The sequence below is a fragment of the Octopus bimaculoides genome, chromosome 25, assembly GCF_046866305.1.
Source record: "Octopus bimaculoides isolate indiv1 chromosome 25, ASM4686630v1, whole genome shotgun sequence".
NCBI classification, from domain to species: Eukaryota; Metazoa; Mollusca; class Cephalopoda; order Octopoda; family Octopodidae; genus Octopus; species Octopus bimaculoides.
In genome coordinates this window covers 32,922,958-32,948,260 of record NC_142952.1, presented here as the reverse complement: position 1 = coordinate 32,948,260, position 25,303 = coordinate 32,922,958, and the positions used below count along the sequence as shown (strand labels likewise).

The window sequence follows — 25,303 nt, the reverse complement described above, 5'->3', positions numbered from 1 at the left end:
AGTGGATAACTACGAACAGCTTCTTTGAAACCACCAGCTTCTATGTCTAAATAATTCATATTTATACCAATAGTAATTATGAGTATCACAGATATTTTTGCACGAGAGTAAATGACAAAGTATATCAAGTTAAGGAGATAAATAACAGATAGTTTGTGATGTAGAAAAATTCTGACCACCCACCAGGTGACTAAAAGTGGACTGACACATTGCTATAAAATAAAGAACTGTGAGCAATTGGGGAAGCAGTTCACTGTGAGCCGTTGGTAAAGTGTGCTTAACCTTGTGTAACAGCATTGTGTCATGTGAGTATTTTCTTACCCCATACTTTGTTAAATCATTTATCCAACACCAGGATATAACAGTTTGGGAATTTCTGTTAGTAGCATCCTATATATGGAGGCGAATTACTGGGTGTTCAGGCTAAATTTGATACTTGAAGGTAAAGGAAACACAATATCCCATCCAAGAACAAAAGTTGTTAGCATCCTTTCGTCTCGGGAGACAATGGAGTTGTGCATAAAATCCAGTTTTGCGCAGGCCTGGGCTAGATGTAAGAAAATCCTGGGTAGCCCAATCGTCAGGATTCCTCTCTCGACCTTGCTGACGTAGTCCAAAGGAGTGCAGAGCATTACGTTTGGCACCAGCTTGGTTGCAGGAGCTGCCGGAAGAGTGTTGAGTCTAAAATAAAATAAAGTAGCAATCAAGTATTTGTCGATTTATTACAATGATTATATTCTTTATATTATAAAAGATCTCTTTTCTCCGTAGGATTTCATGAAGGAAGTACCAGAAGATTCTATCGCCACGACCCTTCCGTGAAAAGAGGGCGGCGAAAATGGATAGTTGGATGGATATTATAAAAGAGCTTATTTTCGAGAAAACAGTAATAATGTTATGTCATTTCTGATTTAGGCGCAAGTCCTGAAGTTTTGAAGGAAGGAATTAGCCGATACAATGAATTCCAGTACTTGTCTGGTACTTTTATTACTATTAATATTATTATTATTATCCCCAAAGGGACGAAACACTGAAATGCATCCGCGCGGAATTTGAACTCACAATGTAATGTTTCTGTAATAACAATTGGATAGATAGATGGATGGATGGAGATAGATAGATAGATAGAAAAACTAATAGATAGATAGATAGATAGACGAACAAATAGATAGATGTTCTCATTTCGAATGTATAATAATATGGCTATCTTTCGTTTATATTTCAAATTTTATTCTCTGTAAAATAACTTAGAAGCATCGCTTTTCTACCCGAATTAAATTTAGGACAGTAAAAGCGGAATATACCAAGGCGTCGTGTGTTTATGTTCGCTAACACAGAGAAGCATGCTTTTATTGGTGAGAGAGTTCAGGAGAGTGTTTATGTTTTGTTATTACCTCCCTTGGTGTCGAACTCTCGAGTGCACCGTGCCATGTCTACTTGGAGGCTGCTTCTTCCTTGACGCTCAATAATGTCTGTTGAGTGGAACAGTTTCGACTTTCTTCAGTATTTGAAGATGAAAAGGATTAAAAATGAACAAATTCAAATGTCGATGAGCAATTATTTAAAGAGACGACAGTATCCGGTAAGTAAGAAATACTTGGTTATCTATGTGTATATGACTATGTGTATATATATATATATATATGTGTGTGTGTGTTGACAAATCGCTGTCTGATGATATACCTATGCATGTTGTATTTAAAACAAATGTGTGTGTGTGTGTGTATATATATATATATATATATATATATATATATATATATATATATGATTGTGTATGTAAGTGTATACCCAGATATGTAATACATACGTATATATATAACATTTATAAATATGCCTATTTCTGTGTGTGTGTATATATATATATATATACAAACGTGTAATATATATGAAACAAACTTGTGTGTGTGTGTGTATATATATATATATACATACACAAGTACATATGTACGCACACGGACATATATATACACACAAACACACACAAAAGCATATACAAAAAAATATATATATTCATATACAAATGTGTGTGTGTGTGTGTATATGTATATATAGAGAGATTCATATACATGTATATATATATATATACAATACACACATATATTTATATATATATATATATATATATACACATGTATATATACACAGATATATAAATATACACAGATATATTCATATATATATATATATATATATATACATATTTATATGCACATATAGCTTCACACATATATGCATATATGTATATATATATATACACATTCATATATGTGTGTGTGTATATATATATATATATATATATATATATATATATATATTCACACACACATTAATGTTATAATTTTTATAAATATTAATTTTCTTATATGTATTTATATATATATATACACACATATACTGATATATATATATTTTTTCAAATATATATTAGGTATTCAACATTTTTACACTTTCATGATTCCATTTACAATTGAACAAACATACTTAATTAAACTCACATCATTTTTTTTCTAATCACTAATTTAATTTATTAACCACTCTGAGAGTATAATGAGTGCCTTAACATGCCACCAGCATGGGTACCAACTTATGTGACACCAATATCTGCCACAACTATTGATTTTGCTCAGCTTGATTTGGTCTTCTTCTCAACCATAACATAATGCCAAAGGTCTTGGGAAAGACTTCAGCCATTTTGCCTCCGTGAGGCCCAACGCTTGAAAGGAACTCACCCTCCATGAAGCCCAACGCTCAGAAAGTGTTCTTTACATGCTACAAGCACAGGTGCCCTTGGCTTAATTGGTCCTGTCAAGCACATTGCCAAATGTCTCTCGGTCACTAGTCATTGATTCTGTGAGGCTTATAGTTCGAAGATCATGCTTCACCACCTCGTTTCATGTCTTCCTAGGTCTACCTTTACCACAGGTTCCCTACACAGAGATTGGTACTTCTTTACACAGCTGTCTTCATCCAAACGCATCACATGACCATACCAGCACAGTCGTCTCTCTTGCACACCACATCTGATTCCTCTTATGCCCAACTTATCTCTCAAGATGCTTACACTCTGCCAAACATGTACACTGACATTGCACATCCAGCAAAGCATACTGGCTTCATTTCTCTCAAGCCTACGCATGTCCTTGGCTGTCATAGCCCATGTTTCACTACCATGTAGCACAGCTGTTCATACACAGGCATCATACAATCTGCCTTTCACTCTGAGAAAGAGGCCCTTTGTTGCCAGTAAGGGTAGGAATTCTCTGAACTTTGCCCTTCCTAATCTTATTCTCCCAACTATGTTCTCAGAGCATCCATCTCCACTACTAACTTGGTCACCTAGATAACGGAAGCTATCTACTACCTCTAGCTTGCTCCCCTGGCAGTTGATGGAGTCTACTTTCTGCCCATTTTTAGCGTTTATTGTACCTGTGCATCTTCTGCATTCAAAAGCTAGTTTCCCCTGTTAACCTTCCCCTAATATTGCTGCATCTGTTATGTGTCCAAAGCATACACTGGGTGCATCTTATGGAGTTTCTATCTATTCCTTTTCTACAGATTGAGCAGGGCCATCTAACTGAAGGGATTGTATTTGTCTTCTTTCCTACTTATTAAGATTTTGGTTTTTGCTAGGTTACCTCTAAGGCCCTTTGATTCTAGACCGTGCTTCCATATCTGGAATTTATTCTCTAGTTCAGATAGTGATGCAGCTATAAGAGCAAGGTCATCAGCATAGAGGAACTCCCAGGGGCAACCTATGATGAACAAGAGGGGGCTGTGCATCGATCCTTAGTGAGCCCCTACTTGTACCCTGAATTCTTCACTGTACTCATTGCCAACCCTCACCTTACTGGTAACATCCCTGTACATAGCTTGTACAGCTCTCACCAACCACTCATATGTCCCTAGTTTCTGCATTGACCACCAGATAAGAGATCAGGGGACCCTGTCAAAGGCCTTTTCCAAATCAACACTGACCAAGTACAGGGTTTATCTTTGGCTATGTATTTCTCCTGCTGCTGCTTCACCAGAAATATAGCATCAGTGGTGTTTCTCCCTGGCACAAAACCAAATTGCATCTCATCTAGGCTAACTCACTTTCTAATTAGTTGGGCTATGACTCTCTCTCTGTAACTTTCATCTCCTGATCCAACAATTTGTTACCTCTGTAATTATTTTTATCAAAGGCATCACCTTTACCTTTGTAGCAGTTGACTATGATGCTGCTGGGTGACTAGACCATAACCCACACCACCAGATATTTTAAGCATCTTTAAGGGCTTTTCCTGTCTTCATATCCTTAATTGCTTTATCTACCAGGGAACTGTCAATTTGGGCAGCTGGTCTCTCAGTTGGGTCAACTTTTAGCAGACTCTCCTCTTCCCACTCATTCTCCATGTTCAGTAGTCTTTCGTAATGGCATTTCCAAGTCTGTTTCTTTGCAGAATCATTAAATGCAAGTGCACCATCATCCATGCAGACACATTTCTCTCCTATGACATCACAATTTTCTCTCACACACTGTCTTGCACTCCAAAGCACTTCAGTTCTTTGGTCCTCGCGTTGCTGAACATAGGCAAACTTATTCTTTTCTGCTTCTCCTTTGGTTAGATATACTTGTCTCTAAGCATCCCTTTTGGCAATCTGATACAGTACCCTGCTACACCCATTTTTCCAGGCATGTTTCTTAGCAATAATGGCCCTCTCTACTGCATCGTTCCACCAACCATCATGTTACCCTCGCTTTGGTTAGGACTTTGCACCAGCCACAGAGAGTGTAGTGGGTGCTTTTACATGCCACCGGCACGAAGGCCAGTCAGGCGGTACTGGCAACGGCCACGCTCAAAATGGTGTATTTTACGTGCCACCTGCACAGGAGCCAGTCCAGCGGCACTGGCAATGATCTCACTCAAATGAATTTACATGTGCCACCGGCACAAGTGCCAGGTAGGTGATGCTGGGCACAGGTGCCATGTAATATATATATATAGGTACAGGTATATATATATGTATATATATATATATATATATATATATATATATATATATATATAGGTACAGGTATATATATATATATATAAAGATGAGAATGTCTGGCTGTGTGAATCCCTAAAACTTGAGAACTACACAACCAATTTCATTCAAATTTGACACATGCCTTACTTGGGGTCCGTGTAGTGTGATGGGCCAAAAAAATTATAAACTTCTTGCAGATACATATATACATGCATATATATATATATATATATATATATATATATATATACACCCATACATACACACACACACATACATACATAGGTGCAATTATGGCAGTGTGGTAAGAAACTTTGTTCCAAAATACATGGTAGTGGGTTCAGTCCCACTGTGTGGTGACTTGGCATGTGCCTTCTGCTATTGCCTCAGACCAACCAAAGCCTTGTGAGTGGATTTTGTAGACAGAAACTGAAAGAAATCAATCGTGTATATATATATATAAATATATAGCTCGAAACGTAGCTCGAAACGTTAAAGACTTTCCGTATTCCCGAGTGTCATACTAATACATCCTTTTGTTGTTTACACCACCTGTCCTCGTCTGTTGTTGTTTTTTCGTACATTCTCCCATATATATATCATCATCATCATCATCATGAGATGCACCATTTTGAGCGTGGCCGTTGCCAGTACCGCCTGACTGGATCCCGTAGGATTTTCGAGCGAGATCGTTGCCAGTGCCCCTGGACTGGCTTGTGCGGGTGGCACATAAAAGACACCATTTCGAGCGTAGCCGTTTTCGTGCGGGTGACACGTAAAAGCACCCACTACACTCTCTGAGTGGTCGGCGTTAGGAAGGGCATCCAGCTGTAGAAACTCTGCCAAATTAGATTGGAGCCTGGTGTTGCCATCCGGTTTCACCAGTCCTCAGTCAAATCGTCCAACCCATGCTAGCATGGAAAGCGGACGTTAAACGATGATGATGATGATGATGATATATATATATATATATATATATATATATATGTATGTATATATGTAAGTGTATGTGTGTGTCTTTGTCTCTCTGTTTCTCCTTCATCACTGCTTCACAACTGCTCTTCATTTATTTACATCCCCATAACTTACTGGTTTGACAAGAAGAAACTGATAGAATAAGTACCAGGCTTCATCATCATCATTGTTTAACGTCCGCTTTCCATGCCAGCATGGGTTGGACGATTTGACTGGGGACTGGCGAACCAGATGGCAACACCAGGCTCCAATCTAAATTTGGCAGAGTTTCTACATCTGGATGCCCTTCCTAACGCCAACCACTCAGAGAGTGTAGCCAACCACTCAATCAAGATAAAAAAAAAAAAAAAAAGCACTAGACAGTGTCTCATATGCTTAGTAGTATTTTGTCTGTCTTTACGTTCTGAGTTCAAATTCTGCCAAGATCGACTTTACCTTTCGTCCTTTCGGGGTCGATAAATTAAGTACCAGTTGCGTACTGGGGTTGATCTAATTGACTGCCCGCTTCCCCAAAAATTTCGGGCTTTGTGCCTAGAGTAAAAAAGGATATTTCAGTCCAACTTTGAATAGGGAGAGAAAGTCCCAAAGTTAAACTGATGTTTCTGGTTTTCATTTTCAGGAGAGCTCCATTCCAGGCAAGAGGAATCACCAATACATCCAAGAACCCTCTGAATTGGTGTCCCAGAATAATGTCCACCATCTCTCGACAATAAACAACGTGCTAGCCTACAGTAGCATCACAGGAGATGCAACAGCATGTGACCATCAGTTCTCGCAGTAAGTGCAAACGGCTGTTTTGCCTTCGTTCTTTTTCTTTCATTCTTACCACTCGGGGATGGCTGTGAGGTACAACCACATGGTCATGGGTTCAGTTTCTTCCATTCTTTTACATTTCTTCACTTCCACTGTCGTCGGTGACTTTCTTCTCTCTCTTTTCCTGGGGTTTACCTCCGCCAAATTCTCATCATATTCTGTTCTCTGCTTCTGCTTTTTTTCCACCATTATATCTTCCTGAACACTCTCTGTAAATCTCCCTCTTTTTCACTATATCTCTTTCACTCTTGCTCTCATTCTTTCTCCCTTTCTCTCCCCACTAGATCAATGTCTAGGTCTATTTTTCTATCTATATAAATCTCTCTCTCCCTCCTTCTCTCTCTGACTGTCTATCTCTCTTTATTGCTCTATCTCTTTCGCTATATCCATCTCTCTTACTCCTGCCCTCACTTTCATTCTCTCTCTCATTCTCCACTCATTTATCACTTAGATCAATGTCTATATATACATTTATATACCCACACACATACACATATATATATGTTTATTTATACATTTTCAGATTGAAACAGTTTATCTGTGATGCAGTAGAACCGTACCGAACAGAGCTACACATCCTGCTCTTCCCAATATTTGTACATGTCTACCTAGAGATGCTCTACAATGGTCACAAAAGTCCAGGTCAGAAGTCTTAAAACATTTTCTCTTGCCTTCTTTCTTCAACTCACATCTTCTCCACTTCCTCCCCCTCCACCCCCTTTCTCTCTCTCTCCCAAAGAAAATAACTCACCCCAAACAATTTATAACTCATTTCTGCCATATATGCTCGGGTGTGGTTTTATGGTTAAGAAGTTTGCTTCCCAACCACATGGTTCCGGGTTCAGTCTTGGCCCATCACAAAATGGTTAATGAGGTGTTGTGTACCTGTTTCTCGTTTTCTAATTAGTTCCCATCTTTACATTTCTGTTTCCATGGCTTTGTTTTTGCAGCTCACAAATTCCATGCCCGTCACGTGACTTTCTTCCGTGAAGATCCCGAGAATCAAGACATCTTGGATACTTTGGTTAAACTGAACAACCGAGAAGATGTTCTCACATGCAAGTTGGTTGCAGAGTTCAGGTAAGTTTTTATATCATTTTTTTTTTTTGTGATTTTCAATCTCTGGTTACTTCTATTTTGTATTTATTTACTTTTTTTTGTTTTGTTTTCTTGTGGAAAGTGCCATTTCTTGTCTGTCTACCAGAGTTAACCTCCTTTACCATTTAATCTGGCCCAAATAATCTATTTGTTTTCTGTTCAAACTGGTCAGATCCTGCCTCTCACACCTACCCTTAAATGGGTGACCGACTGGCAAACTGAAAGGTAGTTTTGACTTTAAGAGTTCCTTATAGCATGAGTCATTTATGTGTAGTAATGCCCTTAATATAATGAATGTATTTAAAAGGAAATAAATTAATTATATATTTTGTGTAAATTTTTCCCTTAACTGGTTTTTCATGCTGACTACTTGATAAATTCTTATATAGATTTTATCCTAATATTTAATTTTATGTGTGTGTGTGTGTGTGTGTGTGTGTAGTAAGAAGCTTGCTTCTCAACCACATGGTTTCGGGTTCAGTCCCACTATGTAGCACCTTGGGCAAGTGTCTTTTACTATATCCTCGGGCTGACCAAAGCCTTGTGAGTGGATTTGGGAGATAGAAACTGAAAGAAGCCCGTTTTATATTTGTGTGTTTTGTCTGTGTTTGTCCCTGCCACCATTGTTTGACAAACAATGCCGATGTTGCCATAACTTAGTGGTTCAGCAAAAGAGACCAATAGAATAAGTATTAAGCTTACAGAGAATAAGTCCTGGTGTTGATTTCTTCCACTAAAAACCCTTTGAGGTGGTACTCCATCATGGCCATAGTCAAAAGACTGAAACAAGTAAAAGAATACACACTCACACATACAGGGTAGGCCAAAAGTCACACACAAAATAAGTTCAATTCACTCTGGAATTGTCAAAGACATGCTTCAATTTTCCTAAAATTGAATTAAGCCTTTTGTAACCAACCCAGCTGAAACCAGTTCTGGCTTTGAATACAAATGTCTTGTTTCCATAAGATTTGAATTAAAATCTTCCACCAAACCTTAGTCACAATTTATGTTCCTAACACCAGCTTAATGATAATTAAGTTATTTTACTAAATTCTTTGTGATATTTAAAGTAATTGAAAGAAACACAGAGCATCTCAAAATAAATACAGTAACGAAAGGGTTAAACAAATAAAATAAAGATGAATGTACTCGTACAAGATGAACAAAATGAATAATTGTAATAATAACACAATATAAATAAAATGTCATATGTTTTGCTGTATGATTTTCAGCCCACCCTGTATATATGGATATATTGTGTTGTGCCTTGAAACTAAAGTATAAATATTTTTACATGGGTTTTTTTCTTCACAGGGATCACAAATACTCGTTAGCCTTCACTCAGGACACATTTGATTATTTGGTCCGGTTTTTAAAGGTAAGCAAAAGAAAAATAGAACAAAAAAAAAAGAAACTAAAGCAAGTTCCACTTTCTTTTTATTCGTTAAGAAAAATATTCTCTGGCTGCAAATCTAATATTGACTGAAACAAGTAAAAGGCAAACGCTTGCAAAAAATTGCTAATTCAGTATGGAATAAGGAAAAATGAATTCTAAAATTCCAGACAGGGTCCTTAACTTCCTCTCTTTTCTAATGAAAGACCCCAGCTGATTCATAACAATTCGCTCCATGTCAAACAAGCTTAATTGGTTTTGCAAATTTTAACAGATTTTCGCTTCCTGACAAGAATCTTGTTTCTAGTTTTCTTCACCTCTAGTTGTTTTATTTTTTTATTCTATATTGGTACGGTTGGTTATTTATTTCCATTTCCATGTAAACTGTTAGCGCTTAAGTATTTTACGTAGTTCTTACATGCCAGAGAGTTGTTTGAGAAATTCTGAATATTAATAGAACAAGTGTTTTTCCTGCTGGCATCCTTCCCATCACTGTTTCTCTCTTTTTGTGTGTGTCTGTGAGTGAAATTAATATAAACAGCAGGTTGCAATGTTTCATCAAAAAAGGGGAAATTATAATTGTTACAAAGTAGAGAAACAGGTCTGGAAATACCCGAACACTGATGATGACACTGGAAATTGCTGAAACTGACGTTTGTCTTAAGAATTCTCAGTCGGCATTTTGCAGACAATTATGGTCCCTGCTAGTGAATATGTTTTCATTCATGTGCCTTAACTCCAGCCTTAGAACACTTTAGCTCTTATTTCTAGCAATGTAGGTGCTTTTTAACACCCTAGTCACATTTACTGACAATTATAATATAATATATATCATCATCATCATTTAATGTCCGTTTTCCATGCTGGCATGAGTTGGACAGGAAGTGGCTAGCTGGGGAGCTACCCTGGCTCCAGTTGTCTGATTTAGCATGGATTGTGTGGCTGAATGCCCTTCCTAATGTCAACCACTTTAGAGAGAAGTGGCACGGCACATGTATGTTTGTATATATGTGTGTGTACATGTGTATGTACATGTGTATGTTTGTGTATATATATGTGTGTGTGTGTGTGTACATACATACATACATATATACATGGCCGAGTGGTTAAGGTGTTGCACTCATGATCATGAGATCATGGTTTCAATTCCCAGACCGAGTGGTGCTTTGTATTCTTGAGCAAAACACTTCATCTGAAATTGCTCTGCAATCACTTCGACATCTGATGTTTGATACATTGTGCCCCTGTACAGACAACGTTGATTTGATGGAGACAGAGTAAACGAATGTGTGGCATGAACATTCTATAAACACTATAAACAAATCGTTTGTGCAGGTCATTCAGCAAGAAATTGAACACACGTGTTGTCTTCAACAGGAGAGTCCATTATGTATATGCCAACATGGAAGAGGGATGTTAAAAGATAAGGATATATTGAGATATAAAGGTATCTCAGTGTCATCACCTGTGGACATTCATCTTCCATGCTGGCATGGCTGGACACTTTGACAGGATCTGGCAGGTCAGAGGCCAACATCATGTTCCAATGACTGGTTTGGTGTGGTTTTTGTGGCTCAATGCCCCTTCTAACCCCAACCACTTTACAGAGTGAACATGATGCAACCCTCCAGCTCTTTTGTTCCTGTCAAACCATGCTGGCATGGGTTGGACGGTTTGACAGGAGCCAGCCAGGCAGAAGCCTGCACCATGCTTCTGTGACTGTTTTGGCATGATCTTTACGGCTGGATGCCCTTCCTATCACCAACCACCCAGCAGAGTGGTCTGAGTGCTTGTTATGTGGCACCAGCACAGGCGAGGTCAAGCCCCTCCCTCTTCACCCTTTTCTTTGTTCATGTACTCATTGCTATTATGGTTGCCTGGTAAACCCTTCAGACCCACTCATGTCCTCTACGTCTTTCTCTAATTACAGGCTGATGATAACATGATCATGTTACAGATATTTAATAAACATCTAAAAGTTGAAGGTAAACAATGTTTATTTTTATTTCTCTTTTGTCATTTTTTAGTCTAGTTCATATATTTCCTTCTTGGTGTTGTTCAGCCCCGGGACAGACCTGTGTCCATCAGTAACATTCCAGCTCTGTGATGATCTCGTTTTATTCCAAGTCCACCTAACACGACCTCATCAAATACGTTTTCCCTTGTCATTTAGCCCCAGGTCAGCCTGATTAAGCAGACCTATAATGAGATGAGAGGTATTCCAACTGTGACCATCATGTTGTTGATACAAAAATAGTGTATCTAGGACTATATTATTCAATATATTCTTCATTGTTGTTGTTGCTGTTTCATTCCACCCTCTCTCTCACACACGCGCGCGCGCGCGCATTGGTCAAATTTTGTCTGTGTGAATCCATTGTCTTTTATTGCAGACATGGTATAACTGTAGGGTTGCTGTTACTCAATGTAAACCATTCATCTGCACAGGTATACGCAACCCAGGGCATGATTTTTTTTTTTTTTTTTTTAGGTAAACTAGCAATTGCCCCTATTTGCAAGTCTCCCCTCTCCACCACCAATGTTTATCCCAGGCAAAGTTAAGCTCGGCAGAATTTTCACTCAGAACATAAAGACATCATCATCATCATCGTCGTCGTTTAACGTCCGCTTTCCATGCTGGCATGGGTTGGACGATTTGACTGAGGACTGGTGAAACCGGCTGGCAACACCAGGCTCCAGTCTTCAAATTCTGCCGCAAGGGTAGCAAATGTTTGGGGGAGGGGATGAGTCACTTACATTGACCCCCTAGTGTTTCACTGGTACTTGTTTTATCGACCCTGAAAGGATGAAAGGCAAAGTCGACCTTAACAGAATTTGAACTCAGAATGCAAACACAGACGAAATAACACTAAGCATTTCGCTTGGTGCTCTGCCGATTCTGCCAGCTCAGTAATAACCATTTCATCCTTTTATCCTTTTGAGGTCAATAAAACTGGAACCTGTTGAGTCCTGGTGCCAATGTAATCAACTTACTCCTTCCCACCAAAATTTCAGACCTTGTGCCTATATTACAAAGGATCATCATCATCATCATCACCAAGACAACGAGTCAGCAGAATCATTAATGCACCAGACGAAATGTTTAGTGGCATTTCTTTTGCCTTTTTCTGCTCTGAGTTCAAATCCTGCCATGGTTGACTTTGTCTTTCATCCTTCCAGAGTCAATAGAATAAAACATCAGTCAAGTACAGGGGTTGAGGTAATTGATTAACCTCTGACCTTGGCTCAGTGCCAAAATTTGAACCCATCATCGTCGTCATCATCATCATCATCATCGTTGTAATTATATATTTGCAGTGAAAACCGATAAATGTCCAGTGTTTGAATGCAAGCCACAAAATCTGCAGTCAGAGGTCAACTGCAAGTCAGCTGACCCTCACCTGCCGGCATTGACCAGTGCTAATGCGGACAAGAATCCAGCCACTGACCAAGTCACTAAAGAGATGCTACTGGAGTGTATAAAGAGCTTACAAGTCTTACCGCCATGCCTGCCTTCCATATGTTTTCTAGCGATTGCAACAGCTCATCACAGGTAACCCACTCTGCATGGTCATACATGGCTCACTGTCACTCACACTCAAGTAATCACTCGCCCTCACAAATTTGCACTCACACTCAATTAAAAAACGTGCACTCACACTCATGTAAACTTATGCTCGCACTCAAGTAAACACTTGCATTCACACTCAAAAAACTTGCACTACACTCAAGTAAAAAAACTTGCACTCACATGCAAGTAAACACTTGCACTCTAAACTTCATTCACTCTCACACCACACCACTCATCAGACTTTACTCATAGATTCTCATGCTCATGCAACTACACACACACAACATATATAGATATACACACTCACAGATAAACATGCATACGTAATCTTACTAACATACATACAGAAATACACGGTTACACACACACACACACACAGATCTGCAATCACACATATACACAGAAATATGCAATCACATACACATGCGCACACACACACACACATACAGATACACTTACAACTTAGACATTGATATACGCACTCACACATGCATACACACTGATACATACACATGTATGCACACAAACACACACACCCTATACTCATATACACATACACACATAAATCCTCTTACTGCATTCTCTTTCTCTCTCTTCCTGTCTTTCTTTCTCTCTTTTTGTCTCTTTCCTCCTCTGTCTTACCTCGCTCTCTTTCTCTCTCACCTCTCTCTCGCGCTGTGTCTCCCTTCCAGTCTCTCCTGTGCATCTGTCTCAGACGACCGGAAGTATGTGGCGGGAGGTTTTGAGGACTCATCCATTCGGCTCTGGACCCTTGGAGGTTCCATAGTAAGGACCCCACCTTCAAAGATGAACCCTTCGCGAATCACACTCTCTGCCGATTCCCTTATTTACAAGGATAGAGACAACGTCAATAACCATTACGATGACTGGTGAGTCGCTTTGGCTTATCTCCCTTTTATTTTAATAAACCAGCTGAATAATGGTGGTGGTGGCAGTGGGGCAGTGCTTACGTGCTTACCTTTCACTGCCACCCTCATCATCATTATCATAATATTCCATCTGTATTGTTTGTGGTTTGACTACTTTCTTATTGATGCTGGCTACATCAGTTTTTTCCAATAAACATAAATAACTATGTATACAGTCATCATGATGTGTGTGTGTTTGTGTGTGTCTATGTTTGTTCCCCCACCATTGCTTGACAACCAATGTTGGTGTGTTTACGTCCCCCTTGTGGCATTTATTTATGGGTTTTTACATTCAAAGTTTCAGTACTGCCATGATCAGCTTTGTCTTTCATCCTTCACAAGACTAATGGATTAGTAGAAAAAGAGGTACCATTGCAAGTTGAGGTACCGGACTAGTGGAAATTGAGATACTAGTGCAAATTGAGGATGTAACAGTACCATTGTATGTTGATGTACCACGTAAAGTTGATTAAAACTACTGATAGTACCATGGATGTCGGTTAAACATCTCAAACATTTTGTGGAATGTTTTCCAAACAATAAAACTTGTCTTGATTTCTATCATTAGAATTGTTTCTTTATTCTTTTTCTTTCATTCTCTCCAAAGGTCAGCAGCACCAGACCAATGTGTTGTTCTTCGAGGTCATTCTGGGAGTATCTATAATATGTGTTTTCTACCAGACCCAGACCCCGTCTACCTACTCTCCTGTTCTAAAGATACAACAGGTAAGAATAATGCCCCAGCACGATCAAAGTCCATTGATTCGAACAATGGAAGAAAAACATTAAAAAAATAAAACAACAAAAAAAAGAAATATAAATATGTGTGTGTATATATTGTATACATGTGTATATATATTATATACGTGTATATATAACAACCAATTATATGTACGAAGAAAATCATCTTTATTTTAGATCACACCTTAAAAATCCAACAATATATATATACATATACATATATATATATATATATATATATATATATATATATATATATACAACCCATGCTAGCATGGAAAGCGGACGTTAAACGACGTAGGAGGTTAGCTTTGAAAGTTGCATTCCATCGCGATCGGTAAAAATGTGCTTATTTTGGTAGTTTTGAATTATGGAGTCCCTCTAAGCGTGAGGCATTATTGTATAGTAATGCCATTATATAAATTAAATTATATATATTTATGGAAAAAAATGATGTTTTTTTTTTTTCCCCTTATGAGGTTTTTTCACGCTGACTACTTGATAAATTCTTATAAAGATTTTATCCTTACATTATATATATATATATATATATATATATATATATATATACTCACACATATATATGTACATACAACTGTTTTGTCTATGGTTATTTTGACACTAACATTTTAATGATTCTACATTTCAGTTCGTTTATGGAACCTAGAAAACTGCTGTAACACCGTTCGTTATGCTGGTCATAATTATCCTGTCTGGGACATTGATGTATGGTGAGTGTTTGCTCATAAGGGGTTTTTGTCCGAATGGGGTAAATAGGTGGGTGATGGTGATGGGGATGAGTGTAGGGGTCACAATAATTATGGGAATAGTGGGGCTTGTGGCTTATGTATTGATGTCTTTCTGTGGTTATACCTAAGGAAGAACCAGTTTGTTGCAAAATAAACTCTGCTAATTTCTTCGTTAAATCTCTTGTCATTTCAGTCGAGTGAGCAGTATGTTTGTAAGTGGTTCATGTGATCGCACTGCCAAACTGTGGTCAACGGATCGAATCTTCCCTGTGCGTACCTTTGCCGGACACACATTGGACGTCAGCGTAAGCTCTCAGAAAATTTTCTTTCCATGCTTTTTTCATTATTGCTTGAAGGTTATTATATTGTTAATCGAAGCCTGATTTGTGGCGTTTCAATATTGGTTACTGTTAATCAGTGAGTTTGTGATGAAGGAAAGGCATAGAACTTGTTTCATGTCTGTAAAGCAAACAGGCTTATGGGTCTTATTTAACGATAAAACGCAGTACTGGTAGTGGTGAGGTTTGAACTCTTGACCACGTACTTAATAATCTATCACCTCAACCTCACAGCCATTGTATTAGTCCAGTATTTTATGATTACTACATTAATGAAATGCCTTTGTCATAGTGTTTTTTTGAATAGGTGGACTTGGGCCTGATGTGTGATCACTGACCTTTGTTCCAGGCAGGACCAACCTGTCATTTATTTTGACATAAATGTATTTGGATCCATGTAATTAACTTCACATCCTCCTTCTAAATTTGCTGATCCTGTGTCATAAATTGAATAAGTTATTTTTAATTCAATTTTTTTGCCTTTTCTCCGTTTCTTTCAGCGAGTAAAGTTTCATCCGAATGGTATGTACGTAGCTACTGGTTCAAGTGATAGGAGTGTCCGACTCTGGAGTATCAATGACGGCAAGTGTGTCCGACTAATGCAGGGTCATCGAGGAACGGTACTTGCCATGGCATTTTCTCCTAACGGGCAATATTTGGCCACCTCTGGTAATTCTTCTTTTCTCTTCTATGTGTGCATCATCATCATCATCATCGTTTAACATCCGCTTTCCATGCTGGTATGGGTTGGACGGTTTGACTGAGGGCTGAAAACTGTTAACCCTATTATGACACTGCTTCTATGGCAGTGAAGGCACGTGGCTTAGTGGTTAGGGTATTCGGCTAAGGATCATAAGATCGTGAGTTCAATTCCTGGCAGTGTGTTGTGTCCTTGAGCAAGACGCTTTATTTCATGTTGCTCCAGTCTATTCAACTGGCAAAAATGAGTTGTACCTGTAATTTAAGGGGTCATCATTGTCACATTTTGTCTCACACTGAACCTCCCCGAGAACTATGTTAAGGGTACATATATGTCTGTGGAGTGCTCAGCCCCTTGCATGTTAATTTCACGAGCAGGCTGTTCTGTTGATCGGATCAACTGAAATCCTCGTCAACGTAACCGACAGAGTGCTAAGGATGACAGTGGTTCTCATTTACAACTGTTACCATGGTGACAGGCCAAGAAGACATACACACACACACACACACAGAGAGAGGCTTCTTTCAGTCTCTACCAACCAGATCCACTCAGAAGGCTTTGAATAGCACGGGGCTGTAGCAGTAGATGCTTTGCCCAAAGTGCCCCAGCATGGGACTGGGCCTGAAATGATCTGGTTGGAAAGCAAGCTTCGTATCCACACGACCACCCCTGCATCTATACACAACAAAAACAACAGCAACAAGAGATAAAATAATTCAAAGACAGTTTGTTATTTTCATTGTTATTGTTTTTTCTTGTTTTTCTTTTACCTTTTTCCGTAGGGGATGACAAGAAAATCCGAATCTGGGATCTGAACACTGGTAATTTGTTCAAAGAGTTCCGTGGCCATGTAGATACGGTCTATTCTTTGACTTTTTGTCGCGATGGTTCTATGTTAGCATCAGGTGAGTCTTTGAGGAATTTTAAATGCTTTTGCAATTTTTGAAAAATTGCTTAGATATTTCATTTTCTTTTTTAATTTTTTCCTGAAAGAATTTTGTAAATGAGAAAATTTTTAGTTTCCTCATTTTATTTTTTTGTTTGTTTTTATCATAATTAAAATACTTTCACAAAAATCTATTGTTAGCACGCCAGGTAAAATGCTTAGTGGTATTTTATCCATCCTTATATTCTGTATTCAAATTCCACTGAGGTCAACTTTGCCTTTTGGGGTCAATAAAATAAATACCAGTGGAGCACTGGGGTCGATGTAATCAGCTTAACTACTCGTGGGTAAGAATATAAAAAAACTGCATCCCCCCTGCCAAGCCATGTCGAACCAGCGTGGCAGAGTGGGCTCATCAAACCAGTATTATCTCAGGCTCAAATTCATGGCCTCCACATCAGACTGTGGTTGGTGGAGAGAACATGCTGAGGCCCTTGTTCTGCAGTCGACTGAACATAGATAATACAATCCAATGGAGCCTCAGGTCAGTTGTGCTTGAGTAGATCTATGATCAAAGACATTCTAGCCATGACCCTCTCATCTTTGCATGACTTACTCATTGTCTAATAATAAGTTCTTCATTCTTTAAAATGGTAGGCTGATTATTCCAGCAAGATTTGGCTGCTGTTTATAGCAAGCCAAACAACCCTCTGGACATTCCCAGAAATATATCTTCATTTCATCCCTGAATTCAATTAATTGAAATTCTTCAATTAACCATTTTTGGTACCAACCTGCCTAAGACCATTCTGAGTTCTATGGCATAAACTTCCAGTTTTAAAGTGATCTAAATTAAAATCTTCCATCAAAATTTTATAGTAATTTATGCTTCAAACGCCAGTTTAATGATGACAAAGTTATTTTACTAAACTCTTTATTATTTTCAAAATTTGTTGAAACAGAAGCAGTGTATTCCAACAGAAATATGCAAACAAAAGGGTTAAAATGATCTAAATTAGGATTTTCCATCAAAATTTCATGTTAATTTATGTTTCAAACACCAGGTTAATAATGACGAGGCTGGGCACTGTCCCTCCTCCTCTTGCAAACCCATAAAACAAGCACACACACACAATTAAAACCATGTTGAAGGTATATTCTCCATGTGTTTCTTTTTTTTAGGTGGTCTTGATTCCTCAATACGTATATGGGATGTCCGCAAAGAAGGTGACTTCAGCAATGCCAGGTGAGTAGAATACCTTGCTCAACACCTGCTTTAAAGGATTAATTACAGGAGCTAAAAACAGTTTATTGGTGAATGAGATCATGAGCTTTTCATGGATAATTAATCCTTTTAGCATTCGGATTACCCTATCAAAATATAATCCTTGTTTATTCTCATTATTTTGAATTAATCATACATTATGTCATAGCTTCCAGATTTCAATGTTTATTTTTTAAATGACATTGTAGGATAAGTGTAAGAGGCCAGATCTCTCTGGTTTGTACATAAAACAGGGAAAATATTTAGACCTAATGTGGCTGGGTTTTTTTAACCTTTTAGCATTCACTTTATTCTATCAAATGTAATCCTTATTTATTCATAGTGTTTCGAATTAATTATAGATTATCTCAAAGCTTCCAGATTTCAATGTTTATTTTTTAAATGACATTGTAGGATAAGTGTAAGAGGCCAGATCTCTCTGGTTTGTACATAAAACAGGGAAAATATTTAGACCTAATGTGGCTGGGTTTTTTTAACCTTTTAGCATTCACTTTATTCTATCAAATGTAATCCTTATTTATTCATAGTGTTTCGAATTAATTATAGATTATCTCAAAGCTTCCTGATTTCAATGATGTCATTGTTCATTCTTTTACTTAATTTTTGAGAGCGGTCAGGTTCATTTTTAGTATTCTCATTTGTGAGAGCAGTCGAGTTTATTTCAGATATTCTCATTTTAAAAAACATCTCCAGTTAATCGTTGAGAGGATGTTGGTGTTGGTGTTGCCTTAGCAGAGGTTTGCACTCTCTAAGTGCTCTTATTATTATTATTACGCTCAAACCACGTAAAAAACACCATTTGAGCGTGGCCATTGCCAGTACCGCCTGACTGGCCCTCATGCCGGTGGCACATAAAGAGCGCCCACTACACTCTTGGAGTGGTTGGCGTTAGGAAGGGCATCCAGCTGTAGAAACACTGCCAGATTTGATTGGAGCCTGGTGTAGCCATCCGGTTCGCCAGTCCTCAGTCAAATCGTCCAACCCATGCTAGCATGGAAAGCAGACGTTAAATGATAATGATTATTATTATTGTTGTTGCTACGTTCTGAGTTCAAATTCCACCAAGGTCAACTTTGCCTTTCATCCTTTACAGGGTCAATAAATTAAGGACCAGTTTAGTACTGGGATCGATGTGATCGACAATCCCTCTCCCCCAAATTTCAGGCTTTGTGCCTATAATAGAAAGGATTATTATTATTATTATTATTATTATTATTATTATTATCCCTTTTGTTTTTTTCTGTTTTTGTCATCTACAGCCTCGATACAACAGCCTCACCGGAACAGTTGGCTTGCTACCCGACCAAATCTACGCCAATACATTTTCTAAATTTCACGAGTCACAATCTGCTGCTGGGTGCAGGACCTTTACTCTGACGAACAGGAGGCACCGCCTTCTCTCCCCCATCGTCCTCAACACCGATACCACCACCAACCACCACCTCCACTATCGCCATCACAAAACCAAACACATCTAAACTAACGCCCATCTACATTCATGTTCCTCCTATGTTCCAAAGTGACCGACCGCTGCCACCACCACCACTACCGCCGCCAAACTCATCAGACTCTCTCATACTTCTCACACCCTTCCTCCTTCCACCTTTTACACACTTCATTCCTCAAACTACTCCTCCCTGTCCTTTGAAGTAAAAACAAAAAAAAAAGAATTTAAAAAAATGAAATCAGAAAATAAAAATCAAAAAAACTCCAAAACAAACAAAATAAACAAAATATACAGACAATAACAATTACAAACAAACAAACAAATCTTCGATATTTATTTTGTAAAGAATATTGCAGAATATATTAATTTGCTGGTGTGTTTGTATGTTTATTTTTTTTACTTTTGTTATTGTTGTTCTTGTTTAACCCCAGGTCAAATCTGATCAAAGTGGTTCAGCCAGATCCATCCAATTTGTTTTTTAATCACGCATCGTGTGTCTTAGAATTTTTTTTCTTTCTTTAGGTGCCAAGACCAGAACACAGGACATAAGCAATCATGTCTTTCTGCAACAATTCCATTTCCTGATGTTTAATGCCTTTTTTCTTCCAACCAATTAATCAAACTCTCCTTCTCTGCTCCTGTCCCCTTTTATCCCTACAGCCATTGCCAAATTCCCCAGGCCCTCTTTCCTCCTCACATGGTCAAGAAATCTCTGTTGCTTGGCCCTTATCTCACAAAGCAGTTTCCTATTTACTGCAGCCTGGGGTCATTATTTTTTCATTAGACCCTTTATCTGTCCATTCTATCCTCAAAATGCAGGACATAGGCAATCATGTCCGGCCACAATTCCTGATGTTTAATGCCTCTGGTTCATCAAGCTTGACATCCATATCATCCCTTTCCTTCTTCTGCTTCTGTCTCCATCAGTCTTTCCATTCTCACTAAATTCCCCACTAAATTTCCTCATCACATGACCAAAAATTCTCAGTTGCTTGGCCCTCACCTCACAAAGCAGTTTCCTATTTACTGCAGCCAGGGGTCATTACTTTTTCACTGGACACTTTGTCCATGCTATCCTCAATATCCTCAGAATGCAAGACATGGGTGATCATGTCCTGTCACAGTTCTCTGTTCTTTCTTGTGTGTAACAGTTCCACTTCCTGGTGTTTAATGCATCTTTCTTCCAACCAGTTTGTCAAGCTTGATATCCACATGATGATGACATGCATATATATATATACACACATATGTATATATGCTGTGGATCGGTTTACAGATTTAACTCATTCCTGGGGGTTATTCATCACCTAAAATGTTCTTAAACTGAAACTGTTTTTTCCCATAGAAAATTCAAGCGATGGCATGGTGAATTCAAGCAGGGACATGCACTGAGCAAAAGCTAGATAGCAGCTGATGTTCCTGAGGCAATAGTAGAAAACACAGTGAGACTGAACCTGGAACCATGTGATTGGGAAGCAAGCTTCTTACCACACAGCCATACTTGAAGAAAACACAAAAGAAATGTTTTATTATTTTTGGGCAAAAGCAGCCTGAAATCTTATACTGGCTGTGGATGAGCATTTCTCATCTGGAGTTCCCAGGGCTGTGTGTGGCCCTCAAGCATCTTTCCAACACCCCTTGACAGTCTTCTTGCTATAAATATAAGTTTTTCTTTCATTGACTTCTGTTTTACTTATTTTGGTGTGGCCCCTAAAAAACTTCGGGTTTTGGAGCTGGCCCAGATATTAAAAAGGGTGAGAACCACTGATTTAGATATGTTGTGGCCATGCTGGAACATACTAGCATCAGAACCTCAAATGACTGCCCAAGACTAGACTCCTACCTGGGTCATCTCAACCACAACATCCAGGTTACTTGGTATCTTTGTTGATTACAGGTGTAGGTATGGATGTTCACTTTTCAACTATGTGATTTTGAGTTCAGTGGCACCTTGAGTAAGTATCGTTCACCGCAGCCCTGAGCCAACCAATGCCTTATCAATTTGGTTGATGGAAACTGTGTAGAAGCCTGCCGTATTTATTTATGTATATATGTGTTGATTTTGTTTGACAGCTGATGTCAGTTTATTTACGTCTCTTTAGTGGTTCAAGCAAAAGAATGTTATAGAATAAATATCAGACTTTAAAAGATAAGTCCTGGGATCGATTTCTTCCACTAAACCTTTTCAGATGGAGTTCCAGCATGGCCGCAGTCGAAAGACAAAGACGAGTGATCGGATTGCCTTCCTTGTTATAGATTAAGGTCAATACGAGTTGTTGCCCTTGGTATAATTAAGATTCTGTAAATTGCACATTTCTGGTCATGATATGTGTTTGTGTGTCGTCGTTTAACGTCCACTTTCCATGTTGGTATGAGTTAGACGCTTTGACATGGAGCTATCCAAACTCTCTCTCTCTCTCTCTCTCTCTCTCTCTATATATATATATATATATATATATATATATATATATATATATCGTCGTCGTCGTTTAACGTCTGCTTTCCATGCTGATATATATATATTTATATATATATATGTGTGTGTGTGTGTATGTATATAAATATAAACAAACTTACATTTGTTTTCTCTTATAAGCGTTGAAATGTGTATTGTAAGATACAAATAAGATTTATTTTCAAATGCAGAAATGTTGGGTAAATTACCATTACAAAGTGCAAAAAATCTGTCAATAAATTTTTCTTAGAAATAAGTACATCTCAAGCAAAGTTTCTTCATTTCTGAACCATCGGTTTGCTTGAGTAGCCGTTGCTGGTGGTTTTTACGAGATTAGAGTGCAAATCCTACCTCAACCTCTTTTGGTTGCCTTTTATGATATACAGAGGAAACAGTGTGGCTATTCTTTGACATGATGGCTCACATTCATATATATTTGTTCGTTCGTTGTTTAACGTCCACTTTCCATGTTAGCATGGGTTGGACGATTTGACGGAGGACTGGTGAAACCAGATGGCTACACTAGGCTCCAATCTGATTTGGCAGAGTTTCTAATATATATATATATATATATATATATATAGGTGCAGGAGTGGTAAGAAGCTCGCTTCCCAACCACATGGTTCTGGGTCTGGTTCCACTATATGGCACCTTGGGCAAGTTTCTTCTGCTATAGCCTTGTCAGTGGATTTGGTAGATGGAAACTTAAAGAAGCCCGTCTTATATATATATATATGTGTGTGTGTGTGTATTTGTGTCTGTTACACTGCAATTTAATGCTGCAGCCTTACAGTTAACCAAAGGGGCCTCTTCATCCAGTCCTTGATATCATCACTCCATTTTTCACTTTGCCACCTGTGAGCTCATTTTCTGTCCACACAACCACTGGAAATGTAGGAACAGAGACCCTGGCCAAAATATAGCAGTTTTCATTGTGTGACCATCACCACTAAATTTTATTCCATTCTCAATCCACAACTGAATTGGTTAATCTAAAGGGCCACCCAAATGATTCACAGCACTCCCCAAAATGCTCTGTCATTTGGTCCCAGAAACCCTAGGTTTCATGCTCCATTCCCACAAAATGCTGCAGACAAGACAAGGGTGTTGAGAAGTTTCAGCTTGATTCTTTTATTCAAGGTATAGACTCTCCATATTGCATTGAATGACCTCTCAGCTTATCTTCCAGCTGAGGATTAAAAAAATTAACTTCTTTCAAACCATTTGTTGACAGCCTTACTTTATCTCTAGCTATATTCAAACAAAAGATAAAGCAGATAGCAAATAAAATCTATTGAAATTACAAGGTAAAACAATATTACAAGGTATTGAATTTAAAGGTAAGTGGGAGATTTTTTTTTTCTTTTTTCTTTTACTTGTTTCAGTCATTAGACTGCAGCCATGCTGGAGCACCTCCTTGAAGAATTTTTAGTTGAATAAATCAACACAAGTACTTTTTTTTAAAGCCTGGTACTTGGTCTATCAGTCTCTTTTTGCTGAATTGCCAAGTTACAGGGACGTAAACAAGCCTAGATTGATTGTCAAGCAGTGGTGGGGGGGTCAAACAGACACATGCGCGCACACACACACATATATACATGACAGGCTTCTTTCAGTTTCCATCTACTAAATCCACTCACACACACACATATATACATGACAGGCTTCTCTCAGTTTCCATCTACCAAATCCACTCACACACACATATATACATCACAGGCTTCTTTCAGTTTCCATCAACCAAATCCACTCACAAGGCTTTGGTCGGCCCAAGGCTATATTAGAAGACTCTTGCCCAAGGTACCATGCAATGGGACTGAACCCGGAACCATGTGGTTGGGAAGCAAGCTTCTTACCACACAGCCATGCCTCCACCTATAATGCATTATAATTCATGATTCAAAACGTTAATACATTTGACAGAGTAACCCCAAAACCAAAGGGTTAAAACGAAACCCAACCCTTTCAGCTTTCAGCACTCTGGTGCATCACGATGCAAAACACACCAAAATGCATGACTAAACAACTTCAACTTGCTGAATCATGATTACACAGCATTTTTGCATTTGTATGTTACTAAGGTTACCAACCTTGTTATCTCTCCAGTCTTGATAAAAAAAAGTTCTAGGTCAGAACCAAATCAAATGGTCAAAAACTAGGAGATATATCTAACATATTAAATTCTGAACGTAATTAAATATTCACCTCGTTACAAATCTTATTTCAAATTCCTTGAATCTACAGAGCTCTGACAATATATATTAAACTAATTCATCATTGTTTCATAGTCTTTAACATTGACTTTTCCATGTTTGCGGAGAACAGAGGGAGTTTGTTGAGGCAAATTTTCTATGGCCATTTGCTCTTCTGGTTGCCAACCCTTGCCTATTTCTAAGTAAGGTAATATTTCTCCTGTGGCTAGAAATGTTTTATCAAAAGATTAGAAATGAACGACACTGCTTATATGACAGTGATGCTCGTTTACAACTGTTACATAGTATCAAAGCAAGGAGACAGTAACACACACACATCCATATATATACACATGGTCAGGTCATCTCTCATGTATGAGTGATATTAGAATTGCAAAGCAGCTTCTCTTTGGCCAATTACCAACAGGAAAGCCATTCTTGCGCTTCAAAGAGAAACTAGACAACAATCTTAAGCAATGAAACATTCCCTTTTCTTCCTGGGGAAAACAAAGCATTAAAATGGCGCCTGCTTCTCAGTTTAGAAATGTCGATTTTTGCCAATTATTTTGCAGATTCGAATTCCCGTGTCGAAAAAAAGAATTTGTAAAAAGGGTGGTTTTGGGGGTGGGAAATTCGTCTTTGGTCGACTTGTTTTACATTTTTTGGTGCTCCCTCCATCCCCACCTTCTAATCCAGGTTTTGGACCTGGCCC

At 38.3% G+C, this 25,303-nt stretch overlaps 1 protein-coding gene across 5 annotated transcripts; it reads left to right on the top strand.

Annotated features, from left to right (window-relative positions):
* Positions 1 to 154: 154 nt before the first annotated feature.
* Positions 155 to 21,621, top strand: LOC106884287 (TAF5-like RNA polymerase II p300/CBP-associated factor-associated factor 65 kDa subunit 5L). Of its 5 annotated transcripts, XM_089341800.1 has the most exons (16): positions 155 to 305; positions 772 to 886; positions 6,611 to 6,768; positions 7,328 to 7,446; positions 7,755 to 7,884; positions 9,220 to 9,283; positions 11,229 to 11,283; positions 12,617 to 12,851; positions 13,562 to 13,759; positions 14,406 to 14,524; positions 15,189 to 15,270; positions 15,482 to 15,593; positions 16,127 to 16,295; positions 17,109 to 17,231; positions 18,395 to 18,458; positions 19,757 to 20,320. In XM_089341800.1, exons 2-16 carry the CDS (start codon positions 839 to 841, stop codon positions 19,872 to 19,874), a joined length of 1,794 nt encoding a protein of 597 aa, XP_089197926.1. In that variant the 5' UTR covers positions 155 to 305; positions 772 to 838; the 3' UTR covers positions 19,875 to 20,320. The 5 variants fall into 5 exon arrangements, with proteins under 5 accessions (XP_089197926.1, XP_089197928.1, XP_089197927.1 ...); XM_089341802.1 differs by lacking the exon at positions 772 to 886 and having other exon boundaries at positions 163 to 305; XM_089341801.1 differs by lacking the exons at positions 155 to 305; positions 772 to 886 and adding an exon at positions 930 to 978.
* The last annotated feature ends 3,682 nt before the right edge of the window (positions 21,622 to 25,303 follow it).

Bases quoted from the DNA above. Each gene is read 5' to 3' on its own strand.
- LOC106884287 (XM_089341799.1), top strand. From the start codon at position 1,469: ATGTCTGTTGAGTGGAACAGTTTCGACTTTCTTCAGTATTTGAAGATG. The intron at 11,284-12,616 runs GTAAACAATGTT...ATATATTTGCAG, and splicing joins TAAACATCTAAAAGTTGAAG to TGAAAACCGATAAATGTCCA. The intron at 14,525-15,188 runs GTAAGAATAATG...TCTACATTTCAG, and splicing joins CTGTTCTAAAGATACAACAG to TTCGTTTATGGAACCTAGAA.